Source organism: Amblyomma americanum, chromosome 11 (assembly GCF_052857255.1).
Source record: "Amblyomma americanum isolate KBUSLIRL-KWMA chromosome 11, ASM5285725v1, whole genome shotgun sequence".
Lineage (NCBI taxonomy): Eukaryota > Metazoa > Arthropoda > Arachnida > Ixodida > Ixodidae > Amblyomma > Amblyomma americanum.
In genome coordinates, this window is record NC_135507.1 from 37402568 (window position 1) to 37425643 (window position 23076).

At 42.2% G+C, this 23076-nt stretch overlaps 1 protein-coding gene across 1 annotated transcript; it reads right to left on the reverse strand.

Annotated features, from left to right (window-relative positions):
* Positions 1-3013: 3013 nt before the first annotated feature.
* LOC144109559 (uncharacterized) lies at positions 3014-16501 on the reverse strand. Its single transcript, XM_077642384.1, has 5 exons — positions 16487-16501; positions 12213-12413; positions 9442-9493; positions 6745-6935; positions 3014-3036 (listed from the first exon to the last, which is right to left on the reverse strand). Exons 2-5 carry the CDS (start codon positions 12295-12297, stop codon positions 3014-3016), a joined length of 351 nt encoding a protein of 116 aa, XP_077498510.1. The 5' UTR covers positions 12298-12413; positions 16487-16501.
* Between the last annotated feature and the right edge of the window lie 6575 nt (positions 16502-23076).

A 23076-nucleotide genomic window follows, 5' to 3' on the forward strand; every position in this document is an offset into this window, starting at 1 on the left:
TTTAATTGCATGTCTGTTTCTGTGAGCTGAGATCTGATTCACTTGATATTAGAACATTTTATGCCTGCATACTATTATTCGTGCTTTCAATGTATCAATAATGGCGATTTTCCTCCTAATATACGGCAGCGTTTCACTCCATTAGCGGAAACTATTAGGTTTGGAATACACTTCGGGATATTTATAATGTATTTGAAACATATTTTATATTCATGGATGCACTAAAATTTGCCTGAAATACACTCCTGAAATTTTGTGCTTGGAATTCGAAATTATTTCTTAAAATTTTCCAAAAGTACGCCACACAAAGCATGCTTCGATCACGTTTAAAATACGTTCAAAAATATGAATGCGATTTTAGCATCTTTTCTATATATTAAAAGTGTACTTTCGTAAATATTAAATTAAGTCGTCTGAAGAATACGTCACTTAAAGAATGTTTTAAGCACGCTTCAAGCACGTGAAAAAATATGTATGCGTTTTTAGCATCTTGTCAATGTATTGAAAGTGTACTTTCGTAAATATGAAATTAATTCGTTCCAAATATACGTCACTTAAAGCATGTATCGAGCACGTGTCAAACACGGAAAAAATATGTATGCAGTTTTAGCATCTTGTCAGTGTATTAGAAGTGTATATTCGTAAATATAAAATTCGTTGGAAATATACGTCACCTAAAGCATGTTTTGAGCACGTCTCAAACACGTGAAAAATATTATTGGGGTTTTAGCATTTTGTCAATATTTTAAATGTGCACTTTCGTGAATCTGAAATTAATTCATCAAATGTATACGTCACATAAGCTTGTTCTGGCCACGTTTCAAACATGTGAAAAATTATTTACGCGGTTTTAGCATCTTGTCAATGTATTAACAATGTACTTTCGTTAATATGTTATTAATTTGAAGTATACTTCAATTTTATTAAATGGGCAGTACTTTTAAACATATTTGAAGCGCACTTTTAGCTGCCGTAGAACAATCTTGTGCTCGAAATCGCGTTTCAGGAAATGGCGCTTGCATGTTGGCAAAGTATTAAAAGTGTACTTTCGCAAAATACGGCATGAATTCGTACAAGGTACACTTGAATTCTAAAGAATGAGCTGTCAGCGTAAATGTACTTGCAGAACACCTCAAGGTGCCTTTGGACAGTATGTGCTCGAAATCATGTTTCGTGAAATGATGTGTTGGCATCGCATTTAAAGTGTACTTTCGTAAATACGAAATGAATTCGTTCGTAGTATACTCCAATGCTAACAGATGGGTAGTCCGCGTTAACATATTTGCAGCGCGCTTCAAGCTGCCGTGGAACAATATAGCTAGTGCTCTAAATCACGATTGCGGGAGCAGTGAAAACTCTCTTTTTATTGTCGTCTATTTGTTTATGTTATCTTTAAGCAGAAAAACAATCACCACTTATTTAAATTACGTCTGGACAGAGTGATAGCATTATGCCGGCAATGGCGCCATGCGCGCTTCCGGGCCCGAACATTCCAGCGAAAAGGACACCGACTGTACCGGCTCTCATAGACGCCCACGTATTTGTTGTTTGACAGTTCGACTCCTCATCAATACTTGAGGCAATTTACCACTAACAATTTGGTTCTAGATAGACCGCAGATTTGAACGCGACCACTCCGACGCTTGTGCGACAATATGAGGGCCGACAATCCTTGCGGAAAAAGCACCTCACCGGACAAAATAATGTCTCCTCTCGGGGGATATATATGAGCCCAGCAAAGCATCGCGCCTGTCGGAGCAGTTCCTGTTTGGTGACGACCCTCTCCGTCGGCATTTCCTGCGTGGCGACATCTTTCCCGTTTGGGTCCCGTCACGTGACCTTACATTGGCATTTACTTCTTGGTGACAATGCGTTTTCTCTGAGATCGTCTGTGTCGTGATGCTCACAACCAGTTCGATCATTATTTTTGCTGTTGACAACATTGATCAGTATCATCCGGTGAATCAGACTAGCACATCTTTTATAAGCTGAAGGGAATATATTTTTAATGTATTGGTTGTATACTTTAGTTTATTTTTAATGTAGTGTAATGAATTCAATATATATTTTAGTATGCATTTAATGTATTCAATGTATATTTTTAGCATATTTTTAATGCCCGCCGTGGTGGCTGAGTGGTTAGAACGCTCGGCTACTGAACCGGAATCCCCGGGTTCGAACCCTACCGCGGCGGCTGCGTTTTTATAGAAACATAACGCTGAGCTGCCCGTATGCTGTGCGATTTCAGTGCACGTTAAAGATCCCCAGGTAGTCTTAATTATTCCGGAGCCCTCCACTATGGCACCTCTTTCTTCCTTTCTTATTTCACACACTCGGGTTTATCGCTTCCCTTACGGCGCGGTTCAGGTGTCCGCCGGTATATGAGACAGACACTGCGCCTTTTTGTTTCCCCCAAAACCTATTATTGTTATTATTGGCATATTTGTAATGTAATAAGTGTATATCTCATTATATACTTAATGTGTATAAATGTGTATTTTAGTATATTTTAATGCATAATAAATATACTAAGCTGATAGGAAATGCATTTTTGATGCATTTGTAAGAATATTCCAAATAGTAGTCCTAGCATGCTTAGAAATCATTAGTATGACAATTTAAGCATATAGACAAAATATGCAAAATTAATACGAGATTAATACACTGTATTCAAAATGCATCTTTAGCACCGCATTTTTTCACTCAGCGACACTACGGCTTCATTTCAAATCCTGCTGCCGCACTTCTCCCTTTTCCTGGAGGATCCCCTCTTTATTCATTTAAAATACATAAGGGGTGGCCTTGCTTGCGTGCTTAATAGCAGGAGCGGCTTCTAAAACAGCTTAGTACCCCACCTGCATCGCCCCGATTCAGTTATCTTCATTAGGAAAAATATCAATGCAAGCCTGCACAGCGACACATTGTGCCTTTTTTCGCTTAATCTTCTGAGCACGACATGGTACTCAAACTCTGCTGAATCACAGTTGGTGCTCCTTCTGGTTTATTATGCTGCTCAGCAGGAGATGACATCGAAGTCTGTTGAACAACATTTGGTGTCAATTTAAGTTTATTCTGCTGAGCACTGGATTAAACTCAGTCTGGGCAACCATTGTGCGTGCCCCTTTCGGTTTATTCTCCCAGTACGAGATGAATCTTAGTCTCCTGAACAAGTTTTGTTGCCTACTTCGTTAATTGTGCTGAGCACCAGATCAAGGTGAATTTTAGATAAACCAGATTTTCGGCGAATTTCGGTTTATTCAGCTCAGGACGACGCGGCGGTCAAACTCAGCTGAACCACATTTGTGCCTCTTTCTGTTCTCATGCTCAGCATAAAATGTCATGCACAGTCTGTTGGAAAAAATTTAGTGCTCCTTTCATTTTATTGTGTAAAGGACCAGTTAACATTTCTGCTCAACCACTGATGGTAGCCATTTGGTTTTAATGCTGAGCACAATATGGCACTCAAATTCAAGTAACAGTGTTTGATGCGCCTTTTGGGTCATTCTACTTAGCACGAGATCACCCTCAGGGTCTGCTAAGCCAAATGCACTGCCTCTTTCGATTTCCTATGCTCAGCACAAGACGCCACTTCATGTTTCTTAAGCCAAAGTTGAGGGTCCTTTTGGTTTTCTTTTTTCCTTTATGTGTATTCAGAATTACGGAAACCGGAGCAAAGGCAAAAGGCAAGAATCCTGACAAAAGACCCCTGCTCCGTATGCAGCTCAGCACAGAGGCATCAAAAACATACAACACCACAACTGCAAATTATATATCAACTGCATGCATTAAAAACGGCCTTAGATATTTGTTTGGAGGAAATAAGAAAAAGCCTAAGAGAGACACGTCGACGAAACTTCTCTGATAAATAAAACTTGCTAAGCACGTTCAAAAAAACATATGCAAGCCCTATATTCTACAAAGAGTTCAACCGAGCACAAGATGACACTGTTTACATATAAAAAAAGCTACCTGGCTGGGGACACTCCCTCCCGCTCGGTCTCGAGTTCTATTGAACCACAGTAGGTGGTCATTTAGGTATTTTCTACGGAGCACCAGATCGCGCTGAAGGTCTGCTCGGTCAGAGTTGACAACCTGTTTTGTTTATTATGGTCAGCCTGAGATGCCACTCAGTCTTGTCCTTCCGGTATATTATGCTGAGAAGGATATGTCACTTAAAGCTTACTGAAACGGATTTGGCGCCTTTTTTGTGTCATTCTACTGAGCACCAGATCGCGAATAAAGTATTGTCAACCACTGTTAGCACCCATATTTGATTATATGCTGAGTATGGCATGCACTCAGAGTGATAAACCAAATTTGATGCCCCTTTCGGTTTATTTTGCTAGCGCGAGATGACACTCAGTCGGCTAAATAACATTTTGTGCCCCTTTCATTTTATTACACTCAAAACGAGATACCACTCTCAGCCTGTTAAATAGTTGACGCCCATTTTGGTTTATTCTGCTGAGCAGCAGATGGCACTGAAAGTCTGATGAACCAGGTTTCGTGCCCATTAACAATCTTCTGTTGAGCACCAGATCACACTGAAAGTCCGCTCGATTACTTCAGGTGTCCCTTCTGGTTTATTATGCTAATTACGAGATGCTACCCAAAATCTGCAGCACATTTTGTGCCGCAGTCGGTTTTTTATGTTCTGCACGAGATGCCACTCTCACTCTGGTGAACGTTTGGTACCCATTTAGGTTTTTCCTCTTGCGCAAGAGTTGTCACAAATTCTGCTGAACCACATTTAGTGCCTATTAGAGTCCTCTGTTAAGCTCCAGATCATATTGAGGGTCGGCTTGATTAGAGTAGGTAGTGCCTTTTGTTTATTATGCTTAGCACTACAGGCGATTTAGACACTGAAACAAAATTGGTACCCCTCTCAGTTTAATAAGCTCAGGATCCGATTGGGTTGCGAGTCGGCTCAGCCACAGTTGGTGCCCCTTTTGTTTTATTGCGGTGAGCAATACGTGCCAATCTTTAAGTAAGTTTGCTGACTTCATTTGGTGCGCCTTTCGGGTTATTCCGCTTAATACGAGCCGGCACTCAAAGTCTGTTAAACCAAATCTGTTGCCCCTTTCCGTTTATTATGCTCTGCACGCGATGTAATTCTGTTTGTTAAATATATGGTTCCCATTTCGGTTTATAATGCTTAGCAAGACAAAAGACTCAGTCTGTCTAACCACATTCGGTGACCATTTAGTCTGGTCTTGAGCATCATATTTCACTGAAAGTGTGCTCAATCAGAGTTCCTGTCACCTTTTATTTATTATCCTAAGCACCATATTCCATTCAATGTACGCTGAACCACATTTGATGGCCCATTACGCATAATCATGTTCAGCACGAGAACAAAGTGAAAGTCCGGTCATCCACAGTTGGTGCCGCTTTTGGTTTATTGTAATCAGCAGTACATGTCACTCTAAGTGTGCTAACACATTTGATGAGCCTTTTGGGTCAGTCTACTTAGCATGAAATGGCACTGAAAGCCTGCTAAACCCTTTTAGATTTATCATGTTCAGGACAAGACGTCACATAATGTTCATTAAGTCACTTTGGGCCACCTTTACATTTATGGTACCGAGCAAGAGAAGACACTCAAAATCCGTTTAACTAAATTGGGTGGCCACCTTGGTTTTTTCTGCGGAGCACCAGATCACTCTGAAGGTCTGCTGGACTTGAGTTGGCACCCATTTTGCTTTATTATTGCCAGCATGAGATGTCACTCACAGTTAGTTAAACCGCATTTGGAGTCCCTTCGGTACATTATGTTCCGAGAAAGATGTGTACAAAAATCGTCAACGTTCTTCTTGTATACTGCAGTTAATACACGCAGAAAAAATGGCCGGAAAGGACAGCGAGGAGCTGAAGCGGCCTTATAAAGTACATCATATGTTATATAATGTATGTGCATTTTTTCAGTACCTGTTCCTAGCCATCCCCCCCCCCCCCCCCCCTCCTATTAACTTGTACCTGGCTTCTTGACTTGTTTATTTCTGTCTTCAGCCGTTTATATGCTGTGTTGTATATTTGTCAAGTTTTCTTTGAAGAATCTCCCCCTATGTAATGCCCGCATTGGGCCTTTATGCTATTGAAATAAATAAATAAATTAATTAATAAATAAATAAATAACCCGCTACCCTACCTTCCTGCAAAAATGCTTGGCCGTTTCAGCGTTTAAGAAGATATATGCTCATTGCGGGGCTTTGAAGGAGGCTACTTCCGGAACTAATCTGTCAGGGGCGAATAGACCCCGAAAGTAGTTTTTTTTCTCGCGCACATGTGGTGTCGGATGTTGTCATCGCTTAAATACACAAAAAGGCGCCTTATGTGAGCTTTTCATCATTACTGGATTTATTCCCTATTTCAACAACGCAACTTGCATCTTTGTATCTAACCGAGTAAAATGTCGCCGGCGCGCGGTGGAGGTTGCCAATGTCTCGGGTTGCAGAGAAGCAGGCCAAATGGACCGCGGTTCTGGCGCGGAGCGCACACACAACCCGGAGCGCATACAGACCCAGGTTGTGCTCCGGCAGGACACTTACTGGATTTATTCCCTATTTCAACAACGCAACTTCCATCTTTGTATCTAACCGAGTAAAATGTCGCCGGCGCGCGGCGGAGGTTGCCAATGTCTCGGGTTGCAGAGAAGCAGGCCAAATGGACCGCGGTTCTGGCGCGGAGCGCACACACAACCCGGAGCGCATACAGACCCAGGTTGTGCTCCGGCAGGACACTTACTGGATTTATTCCCTATTTCAACAACGCAACTTGCATCTTTGTATCTAACCGAGTAAAATGTCGCCGGCGCGCGGCGGAGGTTGCCAATGTCTCGGGTTGCAGAGAAGCAGGCCAAATGGACCGCGGTTCTGGCGCGGAGCGCACACACAACCCGGAGCGCATACAGACCCAGGTTGTGCTCCGGCAGGACACTAAAAGAGAGACAAGAAATCGAAAGTACAGTACAATGAAATAAAAAGTAAAAGCTTCATAACGTGATTTCTTCAAGTTTACGTGTAAAGTAAGAAACTAATGTGAAAACAAAAAATGAGAATAAAAAGTGTCTTTTGACTACTAAAACTTTCTGCAAGGTGCCGAACTTGTTTACTTAATGACAGAACTATTTGTTGTACACACCGCAGCAGTGAAGTTTTTGGCTTTTGGATGACACGAACCCACATATACAGCGATAGTGATATTATTATTCAAAAAAAGTGTTGTTTATAAAAGCACCAGGAGCAACTCAAGGCGATAACAAAATGAGAAAAGGCAGTTTACGTTAAGCAGCGAAAATTATCAACAAAGTATTCTAGAATGGGTTTAAGAAAATGAACTGCCATATTGTTCTTCAGAAGCAGTTGCGGTGTTGGTTACCTGAAGACGACGTAAAACTGCAGCCGTTATGGTTAAAATTACGCGCAAAATAAAAGCGCAACAAACTATGTCAAAAATATATTTAAGTGCAGATTTAGCTGCGAAAAGCAAGAATTAAAAGGTGATCATTGCCCTGGAAGGGGAATGCAGAAAGGGACCTTGAATGGCATCAACATTTTAACGGTGACTTGCGCAACAAGAGACATACAGGTAAATATATTGCAGGTCGTTAGAAATGAACGCTTGACGACGGAAGTACGAAAATTGCGGTACTGCTCTGCACCAAGGGGGAATTCTAACAAGGGTCAGTTCAAGCGGCCTTTGCGCATTAACAGAGTCCTTCACAGTGCTGCTATAGAGTTTGCGCAAAAAGGAACGTTAGCCTTCGCTCATGTTTCTTGTTTTTTTGTTCACTTCCATAATTATTCTCTCTTGCGCAGAGATCGAAAGACACCGAGATCATGAGAGCTACCTTTCGCTGTAATGTGTTCACGCTGGAAGCCACACCGGGGCATGACAGAAAACGAGTGTTATTTTTGCTTTAATAAAATTTCACACTCTCATGCTGCATGCTTTTAAAAAGCGGCATATCTTCTAAACAATACAGAATTTTTCCGAGAAGCAATTCACAGTGATATACGGAGTTCAAGCCTGAAGCGTTGTCTGGAGTCTAGTGCGTAACGTCGTGCCGTTTCTCAGTAGACTCAAAGCGCTCACAGGAGGGAGGAAAATATCGACGGCCAGCTTGCGCCATCCAGGGTTCTCGGCTGTGTTCTATACTCAGCGCTCAAGGGCCCCTAAAGACTTTAAAACTAATGACGCGAAAGAGACGTCAAATATGAAATGTGAGAGACCCGAATTCAATGAATTAAGCCAACGCTCAAGCTTACGCACGCTTGCAGGGTAGAAAAACGCCATTACACACGCCTAAATTTAACTGAAGCTTAGAAGCAGGATGGTAAGGAAAAGTGAAACTTTAACCACAAATCTGCCATGCTGACTGCAATGCACCTAACGTAAAGTTTTTTTTCTGAATGCTGTCTAAACAGACTCTCCCTAAGTGTTAGAGTAAAGTTTGGCATTGAATATTTTCCCGTGGCATCCGGTACTTCTGCGATGAGCAAAATTTCATAAAGCTTATTTGTCGAAATATGATATGTGTTCTTTTTCAAGACGTGCAGTGATATGATATATCATACGTTTAAAACTTTCATAGTATTCATGACCTCGTTTCTCGAAATAAAATCATTTGGAGGTACTGTAAATGCCTGTTAAAATCACCTCTCTGGGTTGACATTTTGCTCCTATGAGTTGCTGAAAAAGAAGGAAGACTTGCTGTCGTGCATCTATTTGTGCGAGGAATAAAGAACTGTTGTTAATAGCGTTGCTAGTTTCGACTCTACTTGCATTCATTTTTGTGCCTTTATACCTTGGAGGGTAGTATCTGCTTCTCACTACAAGCTGCCACAAATGCCCAAAGATCGGGACCTATCCCTTGCATGTAAAACGCGTTAACAACGGGTTTTCCTAATCTCTGCGAAATCGATTATTCCTTGTGGCGCATAGTCTGAGCTGAAACCTCGGGCAGGAAAACAAGCCACACCTATTCACTGACGACGGCACGCTGATGGCAGTGTGGCAATGGCGGCAATAGAATGCCGGTGAATACGGGGAAGGGGGGAGGGGGTTATGTCAGAAATATTACGCAGCTATAGAGATTGCGCGAAAATTCCTCTTCAGTGCAAAAACCTTATTTGCTTCTAAGTAGCATCCCATTACGAAAGGTTAATGCACTAGTGCTATCAATATAATGGCATTAAACTGCTACGCGTTTTTCCTGGCCTCTGTTACGCATCGCTTTATGCTTTCTGCAAGGCTAAGCCAGATATTTCTCGGTTACTGATGCTTATTTCTCAACCTAACTCAGATGTGCCGCAAGAAGGTAGAAATGCAATGGATCTTGGGCTGTTCTGTATTATTTTGCGTGCTATGGAGAATATTGTACAAACGCAGTGGCAACAGCGTTTACTTGTCGGTGGTACATTCATTGTGGGCGGTACTTACCCAAGGGGGACAACGGCGGTGTCTTGGAGGAGAAAAATGAGGCTTCTGGCATCTGAGGAGAGGAGACAGTGTGCACAGCTTTCACAAAGCGAAGTTATTGCGAAAAGCGTCATGCATGTCTCCCTTTGTGTATCTCCGCTCATCTCAACTCAACTAAAATACGAAAGTGACAGTGCCAGTGCTCCTATCAACACACGAAACGGATCGGCTAATAGAGTCAGTGCTGATTGCTTACGGGAAGTTGCGTAAGTGTGTAAATAAGCAAATGCGTCTGCTGTCACCGACGACAGACAAAAGAAACCAAAAGTTGAGTCGCATGAAACAAGCATAGCGGGCAGAAAAGGGAAATAAAAGACAATGTCTGCAGGGAGGCAACATTCCGGAAAGTGGCATGCGTACTTTATCGACTGGGGAGAGAAACTCGACCATAGCTGCAAGCTATACACTCTTTCTGGGATTATGTAGATACCATAGAAGATAAGAGGATTATCGTATCCGACTATATCTTTGTGAGGTGTTCTGACGTTATGGCTAAATGTCCGGTTTTTCAGCATCCTATCTGTAGTTGGGGCTTTTGATCACATAGCAAGGCTCCAAGTTATAATTGTAGCTACGTTCCACGTTGAAAAGTGTTTCTTCCATTCGTAATCTATTACCCGGTCCGTAAGCTGCCATCATTCGTTCATTACTCTACCGAGGATAAGATAGTAAGTAATGCTTACTCTGAGGCTGCAATCAAAGCCGAAAGAACCGAAACGAAGAGTACTGCAGTGTTCATTTAAAGAGTTCGGAACACCTTTGGCCGTCAACTTTAGTGAGAATATAGTAGCACGCCTGCTTTTCCTTAGCTGGAGCCTTTGTTATTTGCACTTATCTGATGCATGCATATTAAAACCCTGTCACAGCTCCCTGAAGGGGGAGGGGGGGGGGGGGTTTGCGCAGAGGGTGCACTCTGCAAAATGAACGTTTCTTCAATTGCGCATTCATAAATTCAATTTCGCGTTCATTGCGCACTTCGGGGTAAAGCTTCAATAAACTCGTCCGTGTCAGGCCTGCGACCGTGGAGAGACGTCCAGAATTAGGCAATATCTTTTCTTAGTATTTAGCTTCTTTAGAAAAAACATTGCGAAGAATGCCGAAGTAAAATGTTGAACGAGCCCTACACTTAAAAATTTTACCAAAGTGTGAACAGCAAATTCATTTGCTTCGCATTAATATTGTTCATCAACATAATTTCCATCGTGATCTTCATGCAGGATTGAAATCTCATTTTGTGTTTCGGAGTGCTGGTCACATTTTGCTTCCAGCTTACATTATCTTCGCACATGCTTCTATGCTGCCTTTCACTTTTATATTCTCCGTGTTCTTTTCATTGTTAATTAGGCCCTGGCGCCACGTTGCGTTATTAGCCATTGCAATTGCCTTTATTTAAACCTTGTTTTCTACTTATGTTTGCTACATTTTTAAGTATGAAGTTTTAATACTTCTGTTTTTTTATTATCAGTTATGATTTCTGTATATGCGGCCTAAAGAACTTTTCCTTGCGCCTCGCCCCTTAAGTAATAGCTCGTTGTGGTGCTTTAACATAAAAAATTTAAATGAATAAACAAATAATTAAATAAAGAGATAAATACTTTATGATTCATTTCACAGCAATGCGTTATTTCGAACACTATCGCTGGCAAGCCTCCTTCTCGTGTGTAAATTAGAGAGCGAAATTAAAGATTAAACGATAATTTCATTATAGGGTACTAGATTCTGAACACTTATTTTAAGTGTTTCTGTAACGCTGATACGTTTAGTGCCTGATGTTTTGTTTCAAAAGCGGTGTCTAATGTTTCATTTAGTGTGAGTTTAGAAGAACACATGTCTTTCGTTGTTTTTCTACTAGCTTTTTATGCAATCTTTAGAGATTTAAGCGTTAACAGTGCCTTGTAACGTTTGAATAAATTGACTTCAAACGACCTATGACTTCCTTTCTATTTAGTTAACGAAACGAACCTATGGCTTCGCCATTGGGGTATAGTAGATGAAATAACCTTTGTGGAATTTTAATCCACTCATACAGAGTACGCTCCACGTTTCTGAAAGCACAATTCATTGACAGTTAGTTTTTTTGTGTCATTGCTTGGCTTCTAGGTCGCCCACCAGTCAGCGATTACTATGGACACTGCCAAGAAAATGCCGAATCCACACAACCGGGTACCTTTCACTTCTCAACGGCGCCTCGCGAATTATCATCGCCATTCTGTTTTACCGACAACTGATCTAACATTTTTCTTCCGCCATGGATCTCAGCGCGATCTGACTAGCTTACGATCCTTTGTTGCTCAGTTTGTCCGGCGCGGGTTCAGCGCGCACTCCTAGGCCCCTCTGCTAGTTCTGTCACCATTCATATAAAAGAGAGAATATTGAGCGTGAAACTTGTTTTCCTCGGCTTCCCCGCAAACTTAGATGGACATCCGCTAAAAGGGGAAACTGAAAGCTAAGAGCCGAAACTTCGCTTGCCACTGGTATGCGGGACGAAAAACAACTCCCCTCGAGCGCTTCAAAACGCCGTAAAAGCAACGCAGACGCAGCTAGGTACCGCTTTAGCTAACAGTTACCAATGAACTCAGTTTGCCGCTCAACCGTATTGTGCAGCCCTTAGGGGACACCTAAAAGCAAAAAAGTCTACCAAAAGTGGGGACAAGGGTTCTACTACCATTGTAGAAATTTGCACACTAAGTGGTGGCACAAGTGATCCAAGAAACGGATAAACAACAACGTACCTCGGTTAGTTCTGGCAAAGAAGGCCCCTTTGTTGCCAGAGGCCTGAGACCTTGCGGTCATCCTCATAGCATCCGGTACTCGCATATAGCAGTCCGTGAGGACCAAATACTCGTCCTTTGATCGTTTCTTCGTTCTTCAGTTCAAAATGCTGGGTGGAAGTAGTTCAGTAGCCGCCGCTGCGTAGTAACGAAGTCGTATGACTGAAGAGAGAGGAAGGGCAGCTCCTGTGGCTACAGCCTTTTCTTCTGAAGCCGCACTTGAAAGTTAGAAGGTCAAGGCAGTTCAACGCTAGGCTAAGGACGATGAACAACACCTGAGCACTAGGTTTTCGTTACGAAGCGACGTGAGCGTGAAGCGCTCAATGCGCTACGCAGCATGAAAAAAAAAGTACCTGCTGAACGCGGTGGCAATTAAAGAAACAAGGCTCTTGACGGACGCCTCAGGGCTCTGTATACGCGATAGAGAGGCGGCTGATTTTGACTGATGAATCTTCTGTACGCAGTCTCCGAACGTAGTGGCTGTAAAAACCACAAATATTTCAAACTGCGGTGGTGTACCACCACTCTTACTTTGTTTGGTACTGAAAGCAACCATGATACTCCCGCAGTAAGTACGCTTATTTTGAGCTTGCTAAAAGTATTCATGACGTAAGTCCGTCGGGAAGATTCTCGCTTCAGCCGAGCAGAGAACGTGGCTTATCATTAAGCATTTTCACTGCCGCGATTTCTTTTAGCTTAGCATGCCTACCAGCCAAGCTTTTCTGCATGTGTTTGTAGACCTGCATGTTTTAAAATGTAGCTTTAGAATTGTATGCTGTGGCATCGAATTTAATGTGTCCAACGCAGCCTTAATAATCATTTGAAAGAAATGTCTTTGAAAGCGCATTGGAGATTTACCTTCAGACCTTTCACATCTAAGTCTGCGAGACGTCAGCTTGAGATCAGTGATACTGTGTGATCACTTGTACGAATTAAATACTAGGGGAGAAATTTGGATCATTGGATTGTGTAATAGGTCCGCAATAGCGAAAGCGATGGCCAATGAAATAAATACTAAAGTGTGAGGCGGCACTTTGTCGGCAGAGGAAGGCTAATCCTCCATTTATCATTATCCGAAGTTCTTTTCTTCTCCCGACGCATATGAAACCATACAACGAAGATGGGGATTTGAACGTGTCTGCCGCAATTCTTTGCTTCCGGTGGGTATCGAACGTCACCGCATTTCTAAGAAATAAGTAACTCTGCGAATGAGATTTGTTGCTCAAATGGGGAGAGAAAATATGGCTTCGCAGCCGCGTATCTCCCGCGTGATTAGACAGGCTGTCACAGCGCATCTGCTTATGGAACTTGCGTAAACTGAAGGCACTGTCGCTGTTGCTATGCTGCCTGCCGACACAATGTGCATTGTATTTTCGACGACTGGCTATCTGTGTCTCTTCTGCCACCGCCGTGGTTCGGTGTTCGATTCTAGGCAGTCTGCGAAATAAACACGGTGAAACGTATACTTCGATACAAAAGCCTTTTCTGCTACCTTAATTTATCGGCAGTACACATCTTTAGTGTCTGGTACGTGGAACTATGTATGTGAGCTCTGTCTCTATAGGACCTTTAGAATTTCACCAATGTGTAAACCGATTGCTATGACAAGAGCTTTGAAATACAATGGAATAAGGAACACAAATTTTCTCCATGTTAAATGAAGACACAGTTTACACGCGGAGAAGATAATAAACCTTTGCAAATTATTATCAATGCCATTTTCTCGCGCATATATGATTATGAATTGCGGATTGGTGTTGGTAATTTTCTTGAAGCTAAAGTAACACAACCACAACCTTTTAGGGCAGGGGCATGCTCAGGCAAGAAATGTATGCAAATGGGTGTCACAACTAGCCACTAAGCAGGAACTGACTTTAAAACTCTGCTTTCGTACCATGAGCAACTTGAGATACATACATTAAAAGAAGATTATTGGAATCTTAAGTGTTACTTCGTAGTATTTTACAGAAGAGCTCCAGCAGTTGATTATGCGTCCGAAATTCTGATCGAGAGAGAACGCAGTCACGGTGGGTATACACTGAATAAATGCAGGCCAAATATTGCCAAATTACCATTTTCAAATGTCAAAAAGCAAATGTTCCTCAGTAGTTGAAATCCGAAGGAATAAAAAATTTCGGTTACAGTCGACTATCTTCTCGCTGCTCGTCTTGCTAGCAAGAAATTGCTTCAATTTGATAAAACTCAAACTTCAGCGCGTTCAAGCTTCAAGGCAACAAGTAGTGGCCACCCGCTGAATCAAAACTAAATGGCAGTGCGCGAGGGGTAGCGGTATAGAGTTACCTGCCATTAACCAACTTTCGGTTTCGTTTACAAATATTCGAAGCATACTTCCCAAACGCGTGAATATTTGCTTTGTTATAGATGCTTGTGACGCCGGCATAATTTGTCTTAGTGAAACTCGTAATTCTACGAATTTTAATTCCAGTGAATTGTTGTACAGTAAAAGAAACATTTATCGAAGCGACAGGAGAGTTTGGTGCGGTGACGATGAGCTTATTGACGTCTGTGATGCTTTTACGTCTTTTCCTATTCACTTTACAGAAGCTTAAAAATTTGACTAGGTTCAAACTGATGCATGCTGCAGGCAATTTATATTGAGGCGCTTGCTATCGTCCTATGTCCTGTTCTCCCTACTTTACCGACGACATTCCTAACTGTATTCTTATGAATGCAGTGGGGTATTGAATAATCATTTCATTTTACTAGGGAACTTTATTTTCCTAACACAGTGTTGTCTAATGTACATTGCAATTGGAATCTTTTTTCCAGTGAACGCGACAGATTTTTGAATTTCTGCAGTGACCTCAACTTCTGTAGCTTGCAGTTCAGGGAACTGGAATTAGATCTCCTATTTCCGACATATTCGATTCAACACATCGCCCAACCTTCTCCAGCTAATATCGTAACTACCGTGGTTAAGTGGTTATATACTGCTTCATGTTTCTTCGAGCTCAGCTGTGACTCATGAGAATAACCACATTAAATGCATCCATGACTATAAAAACGCTTATTTTATTGCCATTGACGCTAAGCCCTCTGCTTTTTTAAATGACCAACTAACCAACAATCTTGACCGCCCGGTGAATACCAAATGGCACTTATCTCAAGGAAAAGTTCCATCCCTCATTGATAAATACCTTACTCGCAAAGTCGTCGCGTCTAACTGGCAATCTCTATGATTAAATCAGCCGCCGCGGTGGCTGAGTGGTTATGGCGCTCGGCTGCTGGCCCGAAAGACGCGGGTTCGATCCCGGCCGTGGCGGTCGAATTTCGATGGAGGCGAAATTCTAGAGGCCTGTGTACTGTGCGATGTCAGTGCACGTTAAAGAACCCCAGGTGGTCGAATTTTCCGGAGCCCTTCACTACGACGTCTCTCATAGCCTGAGTCGCTTTGGGACGTTGAATCCCCATAAACCAAACCAAACCATGGTTAAATCAAGATTTAAAAATGTTCGCTACCCAGAAAGAAAATTGGTTGCCTTTTAACACAGTTAAACTTACTGCATGTGCAAAGCATGCATTAAGCATGATTTGCTCATGGTTTTGCTTTGCTGGATAATCGCCACGCAAACGTCGGCAAAGTTTGCCAATGCATATCTCACCCTATTGCGGAAAATGCCAGCGCTGTCACCCCAAAAAGCATTCGGAGCAAAAAAAAATGCATCCCTTCAAAATGTGTTTTCTTTTTTGCGACTGTACATAATGATACTAGAACACTTGGCGCATGTGTGAGGGAAAAGAAGAATAAGCTTCATAACCACCTAATATTGTTGAGTGTTGTTTTTGTCCGTTGCATGTCGCCTCAAACTTATTAGTTAGCCGCGCAATTATTTCAGCAGGATGCTTTTGTTATCCACAGAATACGATTTAAAATGCACTACTCAACTTCCTTCGTACATTAAAACTGTGGAGCAAAGTTAGAACGTATAAGCTTTTATTCCACATCATATGAGATTAATGTTTCTGCTTCAAGATATTTTAACACGCGCAAAAGGGCAAGCGAATGTGAAATGTTTTTGGAGCCATAGCGGGAACAGACTGAAGTGGCTGCAATGACAAGGACGCTTGTGATTTCAGACGCATTCGTTTTAAATAAACAGTAGAGCATAGTGGATTGCAGCACATTTTCTTGGAAATTCAGGCTGCGCCTATTTATTTTCTTAACATCCTCCCGTACTATATCAAACCGTCTACATAAAGTTAAGAAAACATACCAGAATATCCAAAGTACTTCAATATCTTCGCAAAGGCAGCTCGCACGACACGTGCTCTACCACAGATTGTGTGGAATTACGAAATACAAGATGTACATCAATATTCGGAAGCCATCTAAGCTTTTAAAGACCAAGTCGCAGACGTCTTGGCCGCGCGTAATTGAAACGTTTTGTCTGTGTGATGACTTTGAGGCATGTTTATGTAAAAATACGTCGAATATGAAAGGCAAGAACCAATTTGCACAAAAAGACAAATTTTTATAGTCTCGAATATTTCATATTAAACAAAATGAGAAAACCTGATTAAAAAAGTGAGATAAGTGTGCTTGTCACTCATGAGTAGAGAGTACTCTTTAACAGCATGCTCAAATCTTGCTTCCATTTTTTTCGCCGCGATCTAAAATCGCCTACTTGTCCAGCTTCCTTTTCATCTATTTCATGTGCTCCAGAATGTGATCGTGCGCGTGCAAAGCATGCAAAGTTACGAGAACATTCTTGAACAACGTAGAATCAGCTCTGCCTGGCTGCGATCAATCGAGATAAATCTAGTCGCGTCTTGCATCGCAAACAAAGCGATAAAGCGGCGTGCCGGCAGCTTTGAAGAATGAACAAACAAGTACTGCAAAGGCTCGCGGCAAGATGAAAACGGCGTCGGTAAAACTCGGAGCTCCTGTGTCCAGCAATCGCCTGGGAGGTAAAATGGTTCGTTGAGAACTAGACTGACAAGTGTCTCACGTTTTGCTATCATTGGAAAGTATACGTACACTTGCAATCTGCGAGCCACATTTTCTTCCCATTCCCTATGGGTTCGATTTGCTGTTGCTATTTGATAATCTGTGTCGAGACGGCTATATATAGTGCTGTTCCCATATAACTAGTTCTCTTTGCTTGTTCGCCCTCATTCGCATTCCGTGGGAAGCCAGCGTAGCTTATTACTTCATTTCATACTATGCGCTCACCGCGGTCATCGTGCAGGGTGTAGAGGTCGTCGGAAAGGTGCGTTGTAGCGAGCACAGAACGCTAAGGTCTGAAATAACCTCAGATTTGAAGAGGAAACAGAAGAAACTAGTGAAGCGGAAGCCCATGGACGACTTAGCGGTAAAGATGAAAGTAGGGGATTTCAAGATTTGGCTGCAGAACAGATATTCGGCCTTAATTCAGGCAGACTGCCTTAATGTTCAAACAATGAACGATAATCTCACAGCTATAACTACATAGTGCGCTGAGGAAGTTGTCGGTAGCATGATTCGACAGCAAACCGGAACGTTACATCAGGAGGCGAAAGATCTGATTGGGAAACGCCAAAGCATGTGGGTGTCTAATTCAACGGACAGAATAGAATTAGAAGAGCTATCAGAGCTAGTAATTAAGAGCAAGGTAGCCAACATAAAGAAGTTTAATATCGAGAAAATAGAGCATGCCGTAAACAATGGAGGTAGCATAAAAGCAGTAAAGAGTAAATTAGGCTTAGGTAAAAACCAGATGCATCCGTTAAGAGACAAAGACGGCAACGTCATTAGCAATATGAATAGGATAGTTAAAATAGCCAAAGAGCTGTACACGAATCCATACAGTAACTAATGTAATCAGAACGTTATGAGCCAGTCTATAGCACACAACAAAGGGTTATTCCGCCAATAAGGAATTAAGAAGTGAAGAAATACAAGGATCAATACAAAGAGGGAAAGCAGCTGGTGTAGATGAGGTAACAGCAGTCCTTTCTATATCCCATTTCTTCGGCCAAAAAGGTTCCTCTTTAACATTTGAAATGTTTTCCCTCTTGTGTGATCATGTATAATGTATTTTTCGTTTTTTCTGATGTATTGTGGAATGTCTGTCAAAGTGTCAAGTCGAATGTATTGACATTCTCCTATAGGTTTTAGCGATGAGGGCTAGTAGTGATCTTTGTGTTGTTTTTAAACTTATTATTGTATGATATCCTCAACATACCACGATCACCACATCACATCACCACCATCATTATCACATTCTCAGCATACCACCATCCCCACGTCACATCATCACCATCACATAATCCCAATCACCAGATGGGTGACACATAGTTTGCGATTCTTTCTATAACTCTCGTGCATATTTTAATTGTTTATTTATATTTGTGCTTGTATTATCGCTTGCAAATTGCTTTAAACTACTTGTAAGTATACTCACTTTATCCATAATCCCCTAGCATAGATCACTGCCTTTTCAGTTTCATGTTTTAAGACAAAAACTGTAAGGTGATCGTGCTTCGAAAGCTTAAGGACGTCGGCCAGCTCCGTGCTCGTGCATTTTCTCGTGCGGTTTGATTGTGCATGATTCATTCAGAGAAGATGCGCATCTCAAAAATAATTGTAATATATTCAAAATAATACCACCTCGGCGTCATGTTACATGTTTGCGAATGTGGAGAATTCTATAAAAGACAAAAAGTCACGCTTACTGTGTGGCTGCAACCAAGGCCAAAAGAATATACACGATATGCTTTCTGGACTTCATCCTAAGAGATTTGAACTTTCCTGGGAATGAACGCTGCATAATGTTGCTACTGCAATTGCAGCGTTTATGTGAATTTCTCGGAACGCATTTTTATTAGTGTGCAGGTGTCTTTTATGAGATCTTTGTTTTTGCTGCTATTACGAAACACGAAAATTGATTAGAAATTGCCATGCAACGAAATTATCAGCTGGTCGACAGCCTGATGAATATTGAACATTGCATTTTATAGTCATTTTGGGACATTAGGGGGCACGACACCGCATTCAGAATGGTGCACTCACCTCGCCTCTTCTTCCAGGCTGGCCTTGTACTCGGAATACTTGCTGCGACGCCTGACACGGCCTCCCTGCGAGCCTGTGCCTTGACTTCGACGCAATGGCCCGAGGATTGGACGCAGCAACCAGTTACGACAGATCACCAGCGGCTAATCTGGCAACAACGAGCGCATTCCACCTCTATCAGCGATGACCACCGGGAATATAAGCAGCCTCCAGCAGCCGCCCCTGCGGGGCACGACACCTCGCCTCTTCTTCCAGGTCAGTTACCTAAACGCTTGCCGTTGCGTTAGATCCAGCAATCGTTGTTTCTTTGCGGTGTCGTGCCCTGAGCTGTTGTGTGATGTGTTAGGATTGCTTGACGGCAAAGCCGCTCACGGCGTTAGTAACCTGCTCTTGATGCTCTGCGGCGACGTAGAGACAAACCCTGGTCCCAACCCCGGAAACGAGGATGTACTGTCAACTGTGCTCGCTACGGTACAAAGAATAGAATTAGGTCAAAACGACATTCGGAGCGAATTGACTGCGCTTAAGTACTGGCGTGCCTGTGTTGACGTCGAGCTGAAGCAACTATCTGAAAGGATTCGCACAGTCGAAGTTGATATGGCGGAACGTAAGATTGAGCAGGTTTCGGCAGCATCCGAGTCCGGACCGAATATGTCAGGTACTATTGGCGCACAGCTTCGAAAAATCCAATCGAGATGTGAAGACGCGGAAAACAGACTTAGGCGATCCAATCTGCTGTTTTTTGGCATTCCGGACGAGATGTGTGAAACATGGTCGACAGCAGAAAATAAAGTTATAAATCTCTGTTCCGAGAAACTAGGGGTTAATCTTCAATCTACACAAATTGAAAGATCGCATCGTCTAGGGAAGTTTCAGACTGAGAAATGCAGGCCAATTATAGTAAAACTGACATATTTTAAGGATAAACAACTTATTCTCGAAAACGGAAAGAAGTTTATGCAGTGCGTGAGGACTTTTCACTACAAACGCGGCTCGCCAGGAAAAAGCTCTTGGAATTTTTCAAATCTAAAAAAACGGCCTACAAGCTCAGCGTAGACAAACTGCGCATGGGTGATTCAGTATACATGTACGACTCTGACACTGACCAAGTAATAGAAGTCTCACGATAGCTAAGATGCCGAAGCAATGCACGTGTTACCAAAATCCCGATCCAGTTGCCTATAGATAGCATTCCAAGCCCACCTCTCCATTTGACATTCACTAACATACGCAGCCTTCTTCCTAAACGCACCGAACTCTGCTTATATCTTGATAATAGCAACGGTAATATACTACTAACGGAAACGTGGTTGCGTCCAGATATCGCTGACGAGGAACTTCTGCCTGATAGCAACGGATTTCAAATTTACCGAAAAGATAGAATAAGCAAAAGGGGCGGCGGAGTATTAATTGCAGTTAATAATAACATTTTGTCTTTCCTTGTGGATATTCCATGTGAACTGGAAATCATATGGGTAGCAATAGCATCCCGCCTCGGTAACACTGTCTTAGGCATCTGCTACAGGCCCCCGGACTCCCCTGCCACGTTTGTCGCTGACCTACATGACAATATCACGGCTATTCGAACCAGATTTCCTAAATCTGACATTTTCTTGTTCGGGGATTTTAATTACCCAGACATTGATTGGCTGAACCTATGTTCACATTCATCTGCCTCTAATGAGTTCATGCAGCTAACACTCGACTTTTCTTTTGTTCAACTAGTCAATGCTCCAACACGCGATGCTAATATTTTAGACCTTATTTTATCACCTGCTCCCGAGAGGGTTAGTGATATATCTTATAATGACGGGTTCAGTGATCATCAGCTTCTTCAGTTATCGATTAATGCTCCTTATTTCTCACGCCGCACCCAACCAAAACAGATTCTAAATTACAGGAAGGCTGACTTTGACGCTATTAATCGTTGTCTCGAGCATTTCTCCGAAATTTTTGTGCGTGATTTTTCATCCCGGTCTGTTAACGAAAACTGGACTTTGTTCAAAGAAAAAATAGCGAATCTGGTGCGTAAACACATTCCGAGAATAACATTACGGGTCAACATATCTAAACCTTGGTATAACAATTCCTTACGAGCATTGAAAAACAAGAAAAAACGTCTTTTCAGAGCCGCGAAACGAATGCGCACTGATTCTGCGCATGCTGAGCACAGACTGTGTGAAGCATCATACTGCCATGCCATCCGGAAGGCCAAACATAAATTTTTATCACAGGACCTTCAATCGCTCATAAAAAATAACCCCGCAAAATTTTGGAAAACAATTTCCCCGTCACGCACGTCAGACACCATTTCATTGCTTGATGAAAACAAATGTCCAATACCCCAAGAGAACTGTCCAGTCACGTTTAATGACTACTTCACATCAGTATTCACTACCGAAGACTATTCCAACCTACCTCAACCCCAAGAACTCAATTACCCATTCATGACTACAATAGATATAACAGCAGAAGGCGTAGCGTCTCTAATTAACAGTCTTAAGGTATCAACTTCCTCAGGGGTAGACGGAATAAATACAAAAATTCTCAAACACACCATACATCCCTCTAGTATCATTCTGTGTCATATTTTCAGGCAATCTTTAGCAACCGGCGTAATTCCTTATGACTGGAAGATTGGCAAAATAATCCCTGTTTACAAATCTGGCGACAAAAACACAGTTAGTAACTACCGCCCCATATCACTAACGAGTATTCCATGTAAGTTACTTGAACACATCGTTGCATCTAACGTCGCGCGCCATCTTGAGAACAATGATTTCTTTTTCCCACGCCAGCACGGATTCAGAAAAGGGTTTTTCTGTGATACACAACTAATTGAACTTACCAGTGATTTATTCAAGAACATGGATGAAAACTACCAGACTGACTGCATATGCATTGACTTTTCCAGAGCGTTTGACCGTGTTGCCCATTGTCGCCTTATAGCTAAAATATCGTCGCTTAATTTAGACTCGCTAACTGTCTCCTGGATCCGGAACTTCATATCTTTTCGTAAGCAGTTCACGGTAACAAACAACTTTTCATCACCCCTTAGTGACGTCACTTCTGGCGTCCCTCAGGGAAGTGTTCTCGGTCCCTTATTATTTTCAATTTTCATAAATGACCTGCCATCGCATCTTACATAATCCGTCCGACTGTTCGCCGATGACTGCATAATTTATCGCCAAATCCGCTCAACCACTGACCATGCAATTCTTCAGCAGGACCTTGAATGTGTAGCTAACTGGTGCACATCATGGCAAATGACACTTAATACTGACAAATGTAAAATCATGACAGTTAGCCGGAAGCATTCAAACTCGCTATTCACTTATTCCCTTAACAGTGTCACACTATCCCGCACGTCTTCCTATAAATACCTTGGCGTTTATCTGACTTCAAATCTTTCTTGGGCCGAACATATTCAATGCATAACTGCTAAAGCATCGCGCACGCTTGGCTACCTGATAAGAAATCTTCATAGCGCACCTGTTTCTACCCGCAAGCTAGCATACTTAACATTTGTCCGTCCCCAACTCGAATATGCATCAGCCATCTGGTCACCACATCAGGCTTATTTAGTTCATTCACTCGAAGCAATTCAGAACCGTGCAGCGCGTTTTATTTCTCACGACTACAACCGTCATTCCAGCGTAACAAGCATCAAGTTATCTTTATCGCTAATAAGTTTACAGACACGTAGGGATATCGCACTTCTTTGCTTACTACAGAAACTAATATACAGTCGTCACGCGTCCACACTGCCACTTACACGTGCAATGCGCACTTCACGTCGCCTACATAATAATC